The 14,969-nt window shown below is 40.3% G+C and overlaps 1 protein-coding gene across 2 annotated transcripts in view; it reads right to left on the bottom strand.

Annotated features, from left to right (window-relative positions):
* Nucleotides 1-8,621: 8,621 nt before the first annotated feature.
* Nucleotides 8,622-14,969, bottom strand: part of LOC150076644 (ras-related protein Rap-1b-like) — a 68,652-nt gene continuing 62,304 nt past the window's right edge. For both annotated transcript variants that reach the window (XM_090385971.1, XM_090385972.1), the window contains exon 2: nt 8,622-10,727. In XM_090385971.1, coding sequence (XP_090242097.1) covers nt 9,925-10,701 — 777 coding nt within the window. In that variant the 5' untranslated portion in view covers nt 10,702-10,727 and the 3' untranslated portion in view covers nt 8,622-9,924. The remainder of the gene's footprint in view (nt 10,728-14,969) is intronic.

Below are 14,969 nucleotides of genomic sequence, written 5' to 3' on the forward strand. Positions count from 1 at the left end.
GGGGAAGAGTTTAGTTAAGAAGTATATTAAATCTAAGGAAGTGCATTCAGTTAACATGGGTGCAAAGGGTATGTCTGCCAGGGGCAAAGGTTGATGACGTTTTAGAGCGGATATCATCGTTTAAGGGCACAAAAGGTGATATAGTTGTACACGTTGGCACCAATGATATTAAGAGTAGGAGACCGGCGGAATTACTTAAGAAGCACAAGTCAATGCTGAAAAAAGTCGCGAGTTAGGGTTGAATGTGAAAGTGTCTGCAATTCTGCACAGACAAGATAGGAGGGAATATATGATGATAGCCTTGTCGATTAATTCGGCCCTCGAGGGATTGTGCAAGGCTCAACGGATAGAATTTTTTTTCCAGCCTGGTCTGTATTTGTTAACAGGAGAGACTGCTTCTACAGGGATGGGATACACTTAAATAGAAAGGGTGAAAGAATGTTTGCTGATGCTATCGGGGCAGCGTTAGATGAACTAATTAGACACGTGGCAGAGAAGAAAAATGCATGGGATACATATAAATTAACAGGTGACACAGAAGCCTATGGCAGATATAAGCTGGTCTGTAACCAAGTTACAAAGGAGGTTACGCAGGCAAAGGCAGATTATGAGAAATCTTTGGCAAAGGATGCAATGAAAAACAGCAAAGAGTGCTTTACTTATGTAAACTCTAGAAGGAAGGGGATGAATCAGATTGGTCCACTTGATATCGATCGGTCAACTGTTGGTAGGTAGCTAAGGTAGCTAATCCTGCTCAGGTAGCTAACAAACTAAATGAGTATTTTGCATCGACATTCACACACGAGGAGTTATTCAGGAAGGGGAATGCCAGAGGTGTATTCAACTCTGGCAGTAAGCTAAAGAATCTTGTAATAACTGGGAGTAAAGTGGAGGAGAAATTGTTGAAGATAAACACAAGAAAGGCACCCGGGGTGGATGGGATCTGTCCAGTTATATTAATGGAGGCAGCAAAGGAAGTAAGCGAACCCTTAATTATGAGAGCTTCCTTGGAATCAGGGGAGGTACCCATGGACTGAAGATGTGCAAATGTGACCCCAATTCACAAAAGAGGATCAAAGGCTGACTCAAGTAATTATAGACCTGTGAGTTTAACTTCTGTTCCAGGGAAATTAATGGAGGCACTGATTAAAGAAGCACTGCAGGATCATCTAGATAACTCGGACACAACATGGGTTTGTTAAGGAAATCCAAATCATATATTTGGATCTTAGAAAGGCCTTTGATAATGTTGCACATGGACAACAAATTGGAGCAGTGTGGCATTTGAGGCAAATTGCTGCTATGGATAAGTGGCTGGTTGAGGGGGAGAAGACGGAGAGTGGTAATCAATGGACACTGCTCATCGTGGACTAATGTTATTAGTGGAGTACCTCAGGGCTCAGTGTTGGGTCCATTATTGTTTTCTGTATTTATAAATGATATTGATGATGGTATATCAAGCTTAATGTCCAAGTTTGCAGACGATACAAAGGTCAGCAGGTTTGTTAATGACACTAATGATAGTACGCTGCTACAACAGGATCTAGCAGTTGAGCAGATGGGCTGAGAGGTGGAAATGAAGTTTAACATTAACAAATGTAAAATACTACATATGGGGAGCAGTAACCCTATAGTAACGTATCAACTGTGTGGTACTACAGTGACAGTGGTAAAGAGTGAAAAAGACCTCGGGGTAATTGTGCAGGCAGATATGAAGTTTTATGAGCAGTGCAGACAGTCTACTAGAGTAGCTCATGGTGTCTTGTCAATGATATACAGGAATTTTTCTAGCAGGGATAAGAGGTGATTATCCCTTGTGTAAGGCAATAGTGGCCACATCTTGAGTACTGTATACAGGTCTGCATGCCTCATTTCAAGAAAGATGTAGAGCTGCTGGAACGAGTACCGAGAAGGGCAACAAGATTAGTGAATGGAACAAAGGGTTGCTCTTACAAAGAAAGGCTTAGGTTTTGCAAATTACAGTGTCTGGAGACTAGGCACCTGCGAGGTGATCTGAATGAGGTGTATAAAGCCTTGAATGGTTTGAGCATGCTCAATGCTGATGGGATTCTTCCTGTTGCTCAGAATAATCGCCTGAGAGGGCATAAATTCAAATCGAGGAAAGATAGTTGTAGGATATATGTGCAGAAGTTTGACTTTAGCCAGCGGGTGGTTGATTGCTGGAACAAACTTCCATCTGTCATTGTAGAAGTTGATAGCTTAAATAGATTGAAGGCAGAACTAGACAATCGTTTGGAGAGACTGGATGGGTGAAATGAGAAGGGTGTGTGTGTGTGTGTGTGTGTGTGTGTGTGTGTGTGTGTGTGTGTGTGTGTGTGTGTGTGTGTGTGTGTTTTTGTCTGATGCTATATAAGCTTGTTCTCTTGCATCATGTACCGTTTCTAATGCTAATGTCAAAATGCTAATGCAATGTTGAGTCAGTTAGGTGTGTCAGGGGGAACAAAAATAAGAGTAGGAATGTGCCGTAGCCTGTAATGAGTATAATGAATAACTGTACAGACATACAGAGTAGGCAAATCAGAATATCTTATATAATGAAGGATTTTATGTTTGAAATATTGCCTGAAACTTGAGGGTTGGTTCATTGACACACTAGCAAGACTTTTGTGGATTTATTACAGAAGAATGTTTGAGAAGAACGACGGCAAGCAATATCTTGATATCATTAATAACAGTCGCCCTTCATGCATTAAGAATCTACAGATGAAAGACCCAGTAGGTGGCTGTGATCACAATGTACAGATAAGGGATTTCCTTTAAAAATTAACTACCATTAAGGGTAAGGGGAAGGGCCTTTTCTTTCAGAAGGGTGATTACAGTGGTTTCAGCCAGATTTTAAATTATATACGGCGGGACCAACTGATGATGTTACCAACAGCAAATTCTAAATGGTATTTCAGAGAAACAATCATAGAATCTGTTACTAATGCCAACTGCTACAGCTTTAAAACGGTGTTCGCAGGCCGACCGCTAGTTAGTACATCGGACAAAACCTATTGGTAACTCTTTAGGAGGCTTCAGGATCAGCCAGTGTATAATCTTGCTACCTCTACTCTGCCAGATAGTGACTGGAGGAAGTCCGAGTAGTGTGTATGCGGGGGCGCATTGTCGAGGCCACGTTATGTCAAGGATCTGGGTATATTCTTACCACGTGTACGCCATATTCAAAAATTTCATTACTTCATATAGCATGTCCCACCCACTTTTTCCTACTATTGAATAAACCATGAATTGTCAAACTAATAAAGAAAGCCTATCTGCAAAAAGATCTAAACCTCCCAAACACTTCCTAATTCATTTCACAAATATACGTGGTCTCAATTCTAATCTCAATGATGTCCATTTCCACTTGCAGTCTTCCAAACCCCATGTACTTTTTCTGACAGAATCTCAGTTATCGGTTGATCCATCTACTGCTCATCTCATATGAACAAATTATTCGCTGTATGATTCCTTTCGCCTCAAAGGTGGTACTTGTGCATATGTCCGTTCTGATATTCCCTCTCAGAGACTTGGCAATTTGGAATCCCCTCTCTTTGATCTTCTCTGGCTTAAAATCTCTCTACCTCATTGTGTCAAATTCATCTGTTGTCTCTACCGTTCTTCCAACTCCACTAACCACTTGGAGCTCTTTGACTTCCTCTCTTTGCAACTTGACTTTCTCCAGTCCAACTTTCCTAACAGTGAAGTAATTTTCCTTGGTAATTTTAATGTTCACAACTCCAGCTGGCTTCCGTTTTCTAGTCACACAGACCCAGCTGGTCGAGATGCTGAGGCTTTGGCAATTACTAATGACCTAGCACAGATTGAACATTTACCTACAAGAATACCGGACAATCCTAATCGTACAGCCAATACGCTTGATCTTTTTCTCACAAACAACTCTACTAAGTACACGATCGAAGTGAGTGGTCTTTAGGTACCTCAGATCACAACTTGGTGATTGTCTCTTCTCCAATGGAACCTTTATCTCATGGCTATTAGCAACCTCGTGTTGTTTGGCATTACAAGAATGCAAAATGGGATGACCTGCAAAACTTCTTTTCTTCTTTTCCTTAGTCGGATTACTGTTTCAAAACTTCTGATGTCAACGTTTGCTCAGATCGTGTCAGTGAAATTATTCTTGCAGGAATGAAATCCTTTATCCCACACTCCACTTTAAAATCTCGTCCTTTATCTAAACCTTGGTTTTCCAATAAATGTGCTAAGGCTGTTCAAGAGAAGAATGTTGCATATCGTAATTGACTTGTTTCTAATACTTCAGTTTCATTTTCTGCCTACACCAGAACTCGCAACAATTGTAAAGCAGTTGTTAATCAGTCCAAACTAGAGTTTGAACAGGCTAAGAGCAGAAAACTTGCTTCTTGCCCTAATGGTAGTCGAGCATTCTAGTCTCTTGCCACAGCTATTGGCAGCAACTTTTGCCCGTCTCTGCTCCCACCTCTGTCCAAACAAGATGGTTCTGTTGTTACTTCAGCCAAGGATAAAGCTGACCTGCTAGCATCCCATTTTTCTTCCAGCTCATGTATTAATGATCTTGGTAAAACACCTCCCACCATTCCCAACACGCTCCATTCAATGCCTCCTGTGGTCTTCCGTCAAAAGGATGTCAGAAGGATTTTGACGAATCTTAATGTTAAGAAAGCTCCAGGTGTCGATGGTATTTCTCCACTTGTTCTCAAAACCTGTGCTCCTGAACTTACTCCTGTTCTTTGCCTCCTTTTTCACTTTCTTATTCCATAGGTGTTTTTCCTTCTGCTTGGAAATTTGCTCATATCCAGCCAGTTCCTAAAAAGGGTGACAAATCCCTCCCATCCAATTATCGTCCCATTGCAATTACTTCTACTCTTTCTAAAGTAATGGAGAAATCAATTAACCGCCAACTCTTAAACTACCTAGAAACCTTCCGTCTGATCAACAATCGCCAGTATGGATTCCGTGGGTGTCGATCCACTGGTGATATTCCTGGCTTATGTTACCCAATTGTGGAAAAATTCAAAGGAAAAGTTCGGTGAAACACAAGTAGTTGCTCTTGACATCTCAAAGGGTTTTGATCGTGTTTGGCATAAAGGTCTTCTAAACAAGCTTCCATCCTATGGTTTGCCAACTGTTTTTAGTAATTGGTTATCCAGTTTTCTCTCTGATCGCTCACTGAGGGTGATGGTAGATGGCTCTCTGTCTTCTAACTTCTCCACTAATGCTGGTGTCCCCCAAGGTTCAGTTCTTTCCGCCACTCTTTTCCTCTTGAATATTAATGACCTTCTTCCATTGACTTGAAATCCTATCCATAGGATTGTGGAAAAAAATGTGCTATCATTGTTGCCGATGATAGCACATTGTATTCCACTCTCCATTTTGAGAAACATTGCTCTGCTCAATCAGCTTCAACTTCTCGAATATCTGCTACCAATTCCTTAAATGCCGATCTCCAGGTAATTCTCCAGTGGGGCAAAGATAACTTAGTTGATTTCAACTTTTCTAAAACTCAGTCTTGTCTTATATCTCGCAAAAAGGATTCTTCTGCTCCTATGCTTATCTTTGGTGACACTCCGATTTCTAGGCAAGATGATATATCTCTCTTGGGAATTACTCTGAATTCTAATCTCTCTCTCTCTCTCTCTCTCTCTCTCTCTCTCTCTCTCTCTCTCTCTTGGCACAAGCACATTACAAATATTGCTTCCTCTGCATCTAAAAAACTTGGTTTTCTCTTTCGCTTTCGGCGTTACTTTTCTTCCAAACAGCTGCTCACTCTGTACAAATTGCAAATCCGCCCTACCATGGAATATTGTTCCCACATCTGGGGTGGTGGTCCCAAAACCTCTCTCAGTCTTCTAGATTCCATTCAGAAGAGGACAATTAGGTTAATTAGTGACTCATCTCTAACAGAATGTCTCCACTCTCTGTCTCATAGACGTACTGTTTCTGCTGCATGCCTCTTCTACAGATACTTCCATGGGCACTGTTCTTCTGAATTGGCTTCTATAATTGCCGCTGTCTCTTTCAAAACAGTCCGAACACGTGCCGCCACCAGCCAACATCCATTTACTGTCCAACTTCAAACTCACAGAACCAACTTTTCATCTTTCCCCTTTATTCATTCAACTGCCGTTTTCTGGAACAAACTTCCTTCATACGTATTTCCTGAAAATTATAGTCCACAGAAGTTCAAGTCAAATGTCAACAAATATCTTCTTTCGTTTTCTCATCTTCGAACCCAAGCACGCTACTAAGTAGTATAGGTTCTAATACCTCTCGTGTTTGGGGGTTTCATAAAAAAAAAAAAAAAACTAAGAAATACTGTTCAAGACTTAGACTTAATGGATCTCAGATGAACTGATGGGACTTGAAGCAGAGAAGAAGAAGAATGGATGGGATTCATATAAATTATTAAGAGAAAAAGAAACCTATAATAGATATAAAATAATCTATAATGAAGTGACAAAGAAGGTTAGGCAAGACATGGGAGATTACGAGAAATCTCTGGCAAAGGATGCAAAGAGAAACAGCAAAAAGTGCTTTACTCATGTCAACATTAGATGGAAGGTGATGAATCAAATTGGTCCACTTGATATCGACGGTGTCTGGCAATTTCATTAGTTGTTATGAGTCAGAAACAAACAGACCGGATGTAAAAAAATAATTGTGATATTTTATACTTGGATTTTGGGAAAGTGTTTGATTGTGTACTGTTGCACACAAAAAATCTCTTGGAGCGGTGTTAAAGGCAATTTTCTGCAGTCGATAAAGGGATTAGTATTAGTATTAGTAATGGCCACATGGTGCAAGGAAGCCTATGGCTCATGCTACACCAGCCAAAAAAAAATAATAATAAAATAACAAAAAAATAAATAAAACAAAATGATAAGAATAAAATAATAATAATAAGAAGAAAATAATGGTTGAGTGGGAGAAGGTGGTAAGACAGAGGGTGGCTATAAATGGAAATTGCTCTTCTTCGATTAATGTTATTAGTGGAGTCCACCAGGGTTCTATGTTGGGCCCATTGTTGTTTTCTTTATTTATCAATGATACTGAAAGGCATTTCAGGCTTAATGTCTAAGTTTTTAGATGGTACGAAGGTTTGGCACTGTAGTTAATCAGAGTAATCTACTGCAACAAGATCTAGAAAAATTACACAGATGGGCTGAGAAATGGCAGTCGAAGTCGAACATTGACAAATGCACGTACTTCAATGGGTTGTAGTAAATCCAGGACGGACATGGAGGTAATAATCCCGTTGTACAAGGCAATGGTTAGGCCGCATTCTGAATATTGCATACTGGTGTCGAGACCTTATTTTAAGAGGAATGTAGATTTGTTGGAACGGGTTACACAAACGGCCAACTAGATTGATGAGGGGAACAAAATACAAAATAAAAACGGTGATCTTATCAACAGTGATTCTTCATGCAAAAAAGGCTTCAGTTTTGAAAATTCCAGCATCTGCAGATAGAATACTTGCGAAGTGATCCAATTGAGGTTTTGAATGTCTTTAATGGATCGAGTACGCTCAATGCTGATGGAATCCTTCTTGCTGAAAATACTACACACATGAAAGGCATAAATTGAAATTCAGGAAGGACTGTTGCAGGTCTGATGTGCGGAAATTTTCCTTCAGCCATTGGTTGGTTGTTCTGTTAGAGGGATGGACAGGTGATATGGGAATTTTTTTTTTTTTTTTGGCTGATGGCTTTCTTGCAGAATCATTTGCCAATAGTAATACTAGTATTAATATTATAGGCTCAAAATATGTTCCCCACTTTGCGTTTAAACAAATAAGACAGTCAAATCCTGTTTTGCCCACGCTTATACACCTTGTAAGTTCTAACAGGTGATGGATCCATAAATATAAAGCCCCGGCAGCATACGATCTTCTTCAGATTCTTTTCTTTGCAGTACCTTTCTTCACTCCTGGAAATGAACATAACTGCCTATCATGTAAGGATTCCTTTCTAGTTCTTCAGGATTTTTCCAAGGGAATCTTTAACAGACGACGAAACCTGGTAAGTGTTACTGACTCTGCATCTATGACCAATCCCTCTACTATTTAACCAGCGGTCGTTGTCATCTCAAATGATTTCAGCTTTTCAAGCCGTACCGTTTTCGTGAAGTAAAAGGATCCGCCATGAACATGTTTAATCCGATAATGGGTGGGCTGTACAAAATGCAATTCACAATTATGAATCAGGACTAACAACTTCGTTAATAGTTCAGAGCTCTGTCACACAGCAAAATAAGGTAATTAATGAAAGCCTACACACAATTTTGATTACTGGAATCTCGGCTAATACTTTCGCACCTTAGTGTAGATAATAACATTATGAAAGATTTTTGACATATTTGCGTTTTTCATGTTTCTTTCTTAGCTTTTCAGCAACATTGCACTCATCATTATTCACATAATGGAAGTAAAAAAAATTGATTGATTTTCAAAGAACAGGATTAAAATCCTGTTTTTCAAATCCCTGAGTGTCGATCCAAAAGAGTATCTGTGATATTTGTGAATATCAACCATAGAGCATTTGCGGGATGAGATTTAAAATTCTAGTGTGGGTTGACTAATATTGTGGAGCGTGAATGTATCATAAAAGGTCACCATACACATTTAGATTATGCTTTATTTGTTTGATGACGTATACAACTTTTATTTACCATTAAAACCAGTACATTTATCCATACAATTATTATATCATATATCAATATAGAGCAGAAGCGAAACTATGTTGGACCCATCGTACAGAGTACCAGAAGTCAAAGGCGAGAATTTCTATTCCAATTTGGTCCACAGACATTGTTCGTATAGGCCTTAGCTTTTAGTGAAACTGTCCTCACCTAAATGTCTAAAAAATTGACAAAATCAATATTTAGTGAAATATCTACGGTAAACACTAATAATATTACGAACTACCAGACTGAAGGATATTTGGTACAGATAATATACAGTAATCCCACCCACTGTTGCTCGAATGAGCCCCATGTTTCGAGTACAGGGGCGAGAGAAATAAAACTAAAGGATACGCTACAGTACAGGAATTTCATAATATTGGCGCGTACAGCTTTGGTATTTACTAGGATTCTTTAACTGTTTATCAAAACAAAATCCTGTGCACTTTAATAAGTAAAATGATTCAACTTGACCTGTAGAGGAATGCGCTCCGACAGCGAGGGCCCTTATAAAACCAAAGGGACTTCTTCATCTAAAGATACTTTCCTAGAAAGGATACTGATTCGTTATTGATTCCAATCGATAAAGTTCAAACAACAACTCAAATTGATCCAATAACGACATTTGTCGAATTCCAGTATGAAAATCAGATGCAATGAACTGGTCAACCTTTTCCATATATCTTTTAGAGGATCTTCTGGAAGGACTGGAACATTCGTTGAAAGATGTGGTCCAAGTGGCATCTTGTTTAGACACGTAAAGCAAGGTAGAGGTGGGGTATACAATAAGCTGACGTAGAATACATAACAAAGAGGACATGAATCCCATCGTGTTATCGTTATATAGATATATATTTTTTGTTTGGTTATATGGTTTGGATGTCATCGATAAAAGTGGGCACAAAGCCGCCGATGGATCTGTCTTCCCGTCCCTTATCCTGGACGCAGATATGTGTTTAAGGCTGCGAAATGAGTGACTGGATATGATAGGCATGTTTGGCAATCGCACAATCCGTCAATCTCTCTGGACTTTTCCTTTATATTTAAATATATGTCGTCATGGGGTGTTCTGGTAAGTGCTTGACCTATAGTGCAAGGATGTTGTTATCAATTTTCGCCCATTATTCCAATATTCTTTAGTGTGGTTGATTTTGAAGGGTAGACAAATGTTCAAAGCACCGATAAGGAGGCTGTCAACAATAAAGTGTAGCCAGCTGTGATTCGGAGATGGTAATAGGATCACGACACGGTACAATCATCAGAATCGGCACCTCCATGGGCGGTGTTGTCTTTCAGCTTGGATACCTTCTTGCTGGTTCTTCGGATCAAACTGCGACTGCGTGGTTTCATCCTTTGAGACGTTGAACCTTCTTGTTCGACTAGGTGTTCCCTCTGAGGACTGAGGCTGGCGTTAAATCTGAATGGCCTTCCGACGGTCACGTGGGCACTGGACCGTCTTCGTAGACTCAGCGGGTCGGTTGGAAGTGGAATCTTGGCCAGTTGTAAATAAGCTCGGAAGATATCCTTAACATTGACGTTGTCTCTTGCCGAACATTCCATGACTTTTGCCCTTAGCCGCGGAAGCTCGCAAAATACCCACTCGGCAACGTCTTCTTTGTTGACTACGCGGCGTTCTTCGGCATCACACTTGTTTCCGACGAAAATCATCGGGATTTCCTGAAAGTCCGGTTTTTGTTCGCGTATTTCTTCGAAGCATTGCTTGACCATTTTGAAGGAGTCAGCGCTGTCCACGCTGTACACAAGCAGGAAGGCGTGACCGTTGGTAATAGATAATCTTCGCATGGCCGGAAACTGGAGATCGCCTGCCGTGTCCAAGAAGTCAACCTTCAGCGTGATGGTTCCAATGTCGAACTCTCTGCTGTACAGGTCTTCGACTGTCGGCCGATGTTTCTCGCAGAAGTTATCGAAAAGGAACCGTTTTACAATCGAACTCTTGCCAACCCCACCTCCACCTAACGTCACCAAACGGATTCGATGCTCATGGTCGTCTCCCATGCTCTTATTAGACTCCAGAATAGGATCTGCAAAGAAGTAACAGAGAAAATACCATTAGAATACAGCAGGGAAAAATAGTTGAAACAGTTTATAAGCGTGTTCCTAGCACTGCTCATCGGACATCATAAACTTAATGCTTAGCACAATATAATAGATATATAAATCCATTCTATCCTAGAGGACAATTGAATATAAACATTGTTTAGTTCTGAGCCAATCACTAGATGGAAACTAACGCATCGTTCTGGTGAATTTTAGTCGTTAAGGAAATTTTATTTTTATTTTCCCTTTGAACTTCTGAATCTGCCAAATATCTATTTTTGCGGTTTTATAGTAAGGAATTTGCCGAATCCATTCACAATTTACAAATTGTGCGTTGGTGAAAAGGGTAGTTTTTTGATTTAGGAGATCAGGTTACGTACTCGGGAGCAACTTCAACCAACAAAAAAAATCACCCATCAAAGATATTAATTGACACTTAACGAATTATATGAAAGTATTATGGTTTGTTAGGGTTTTAGGGGCATCGGCGACTTTGGCCATTGGCTATATATATTATATCTGTAAATTGTGTGTGTGTGTCCTCCCCACACCCGGTTGAAGAGGTTCGAATCCCGTCGATGACGCTCGATGAACTTTAATGAGCTTTTTTCATTCTGTGGTTGAGTTAGTCGGTCTCAGGTGTAGATATCAAGGTTTTTTCCTCCAGAAACTGGGTTTTTTTCGTACAGCAAAATAGACAAATGAACCAGAGAACACACGCAATTTGCAGACACAAATACCGGTATATGTCAGAAATTACCGGGTGACCTGGTATTTTTTTTGTAAATTGTTTGTGTTCCGTGGTCGATTTTTTCTGAATGAAAGGCCCTAGAAAACTCAGGCTGCCCTCGCTTGAGACCGACTAACTCGGCCACGTTGTGAAAAAGGCCCATAAAAATACCTCATGTCATGAAACTGAGGTCTTTTCCCCCAAGTACGGGGAGGACCGCAATTATGGCGACTGTGCTGCTGCGAGGATAGTGTACAAAAGTGATCAATAGTGAGAGTCACCATTGGAAAATCAGTTTACCGATAGTGCTGAAGAACACTCAAGATTTCCATCAGTAAGAAAAAGACGAGAAAGTTAATTTATTTTTAATATAATATAGTAAGATCATTAAAATCGTAAGATCATCTTTTTTAATACAAGGAACTGAAACATTTGAATTACGATTCAAAAACTATATTTATTTCATTTATTAATAAAATCTAATTTGTGATAATTTCTTGATCTGTGGGTACTCATCAAAGATGAGTCAAATGCAGAGAGGCGGTGACTTCTTCAGAGAAAAAAGTTCGATGGTCTACGCGCATATTTTATTATTTCTTACCGGAAAAATACTTCGATTTACTTCGCGCTTTAATTACTCCATCCACTTTACAGTAGGAAGACATTTGAGGTCAGTTCATTGCAGTTCAGATTTCGCTGGTGCGAGTTGGCGATAGCCTCACTGCAGCCTTACCCAACTGGCTGAATTCGATCCCTACTGGCTTTATGATTAGCCGGTTGATTGCAGCTTCCACTCAGTAATAGAGAGATGAATCTTTGGGCAGACAGCGGCGCACAGGTCGACGAACATTCTGCCAGGTAATCGGATCTGTGCGTGTCCGAGAAGTTTCCCGTAATGACAGAAGCAGCGGGTCTATATTTCCGCGTTTGATACACCAGCGATGATGCTGTAATGACATTTCTATCACGGCCAGGGATTCGTGCACGCTCATCACGAAAAATGCATGGAAACATATTTCACGAGTATGTCGGGCAGGGTATTAGGATTTCCGTGGCATCAATATGGCCGCCTTTGATTTCAATTATTTCTAGTCGAGAAACAAAATTCTTATACAAAACTCCTCTCGACCAATGCTGAAATCCTCAAAAACAAATGAATTTCGGTTCACTTTTCTTTGGTACAGATTTAGAAACCATCTTGAACGCATGTTTTCAGCCAGTAGTGTTTCACTACAAAAGAAAATATGAATAAGAAATCTTAAAATATAAACAAAATAGAAACAAAAAACACTTTCTGAGCGATGAGTTAACAGTCAATTATAATTTGATCTGCCCAACACACACATGAAGTTAAAAAATATGTTCCACAAAAACCAGCACTTCATTTTTTTATGAGAACCCCAAGCAAGAGAGGTATTGCAACAGAAACAGAACGTCTATGGGACAGAGAATGGAAAGACTCTGTTAGAGATGAGTCATTAATTAACCTAACCTAACGTATGAAACCTAACAGGTCCTCTGAATTCTCATGTATGGCGAAGCATCAGCTCTTGTATTAGTAAGAGTTACAGATGGCTGGCGTTCAGCAATGTTAATTTCGATGTCTGATTAGGGTGTAGGTGTGGAAATTCGGATTAGAGGGAATGCGGACTAGCGGGGACTATATATACAGTTCAATAGAACACCTAAAATGCTGTTGAATGATTGATCATATGCCAGGTCCGACAATACAGAGCCACGCAATCCTCAGTGAATTGTTGGGCTGGTTTATGTGGTTGGAAGCAGAGGAGAGTGGATTTTTTTCCAATGCATCTTGTAGAGGCTATTTTTAGGTTAAGAAAGACAGTTTTATAGTTTTCTTTTGGGCTAACCAAATCAGTGATTGCTTTCGCCGTGTCTCCCGAGGGTTGGAAATCAGGCAAACGGCTAGGGACAGCAAGGGGGAATAACTGAATAGCAGGAGAACGATAGTCCAGGAAGATGAGAAAGTCCTTAGGCAATCAAGTAGACCAACGATCAGCGATCGCCTTATTTATGCCAGGGTTGGGACGGCTGGCAATAATCGAAGTGCATGCAGAAGTAAAAACAAAACCTGAAATTTAAAAATACTTATCTCTGGAGCCAAGAACATCTCTTATTAGCTTCTCTGGACACTGGACTACTGCCGAACAACATGGACAGTTTGGCAGGTTCCGGTAAGCTATTGTTGTAGAGACAAAATGAGAGAGCACAAAAATCACCAAGGACACCCACACTGAACATGGGGGATTGGAAAAGCGTTGCCTGGTCAGAAGAATCCTAGTACCTGCTGTTTCACGCTGATTGCAGAAATTGATGGAAATAGTATAAGTCCATTGACCTATCCTGTCAGGTGTAAGGATTCGCTTGACCAGGAAACATTTGTCCCGATCCTCCATGTACAGTGTTGGTGTTCTTGGACCCACTGTAACCGAACCTTTTTTTTTTTTCTCTCTTTGCCAGCTCGATCCATCCCTTCGCGGATGGATCGAGCCATACCACAAGGACAGAACTGTGCAAAACTGGTTTCTGGAACAGGACAGTGAACTCAGTCTACTGGGATGATTTCCCAGGCACCAAATTTTATTCTAAATTGGTACTTCTGAGATGGGGCAGAAACAGCTCTTCGGGGTGGCGAGGCACACCCAATCCAGTTTCGAGCAACTGTGGGCAAGTTGTATCAACACGGACGAGCATTCTTGTGACAAGACTCAAGGTGTACATGGAATCAAGTTGTTCTGAGGGCTAAAAGAGGTACCCGCTAACTATTAGTAAGCGAACTTAATTCAGTTTATAAATGGAAGTGTATTTCGGGTGTTGGGGCAGTACTCACAAAGTATAAATTTGTTTAATAAAGTGTAAAGCAAAAAGTATAAAGTTTGTATAAAATATTCTTATGGATCTTTGCGTAAGAATTCTATACAAATCCCACTCACCACTACCCATTGCATGAAAATCTTTCTTAAACTAAAATTTTCTTAAACACTTTTTCGTGAAGTTGTTTTGACCTACTGCGTAAAGAAGCGAGGGCAGGTGGTAAATGCAGACAGCTGTGTCTTTGGAAGGGCCTCAGTTCCTCAGGCAGAAAAAAAAAAGAAATGCCGCTGATGGACGTTCAGTTTTTTCACTCTTCGCTCGATCATTGATCTGGGTGTGGCGAACATTTCACCGAATTATCGAGGCACATGCGCTGCAGTCGATCACATGATTATACGATTTCATTGTAAAATGCTTGCCGGTCTTAGAGGGAGGGGCCCAGACACGATGTCAGAGGCAGATGATTAAAATCACTCAAACGCCCTCGTAATGCGAACGTGCACTAATTATGCCGACCAGGGAGGGCATCATTCGCTGCAAAGGTTGTCGACGTTCTGCAAATGTCCGCTTGCAAGTTTGCAAAATCGATTCTTTCCATAAGGTTAAGTTCGTTAGAGTAATGGAAGTAACTCATTTCAACCGAGAATTAATTCCAGATTAA

Source organism: Mastigoproctus giganteus, chromosome 12 (genome assembly GCF_048544385.1).
Source record: "Mastigoproctus giganteus isolate SK-2022 chromosome 12, ASM4854438v1, whole genome shotgun sequence".
Lineage (NCBI taxonomy): Eukaryota > Metazoa > Arthropoda > Arachnida > Uropygi > Thelyphonidae > Mastigoproctus > Mastigoproctus giganteus.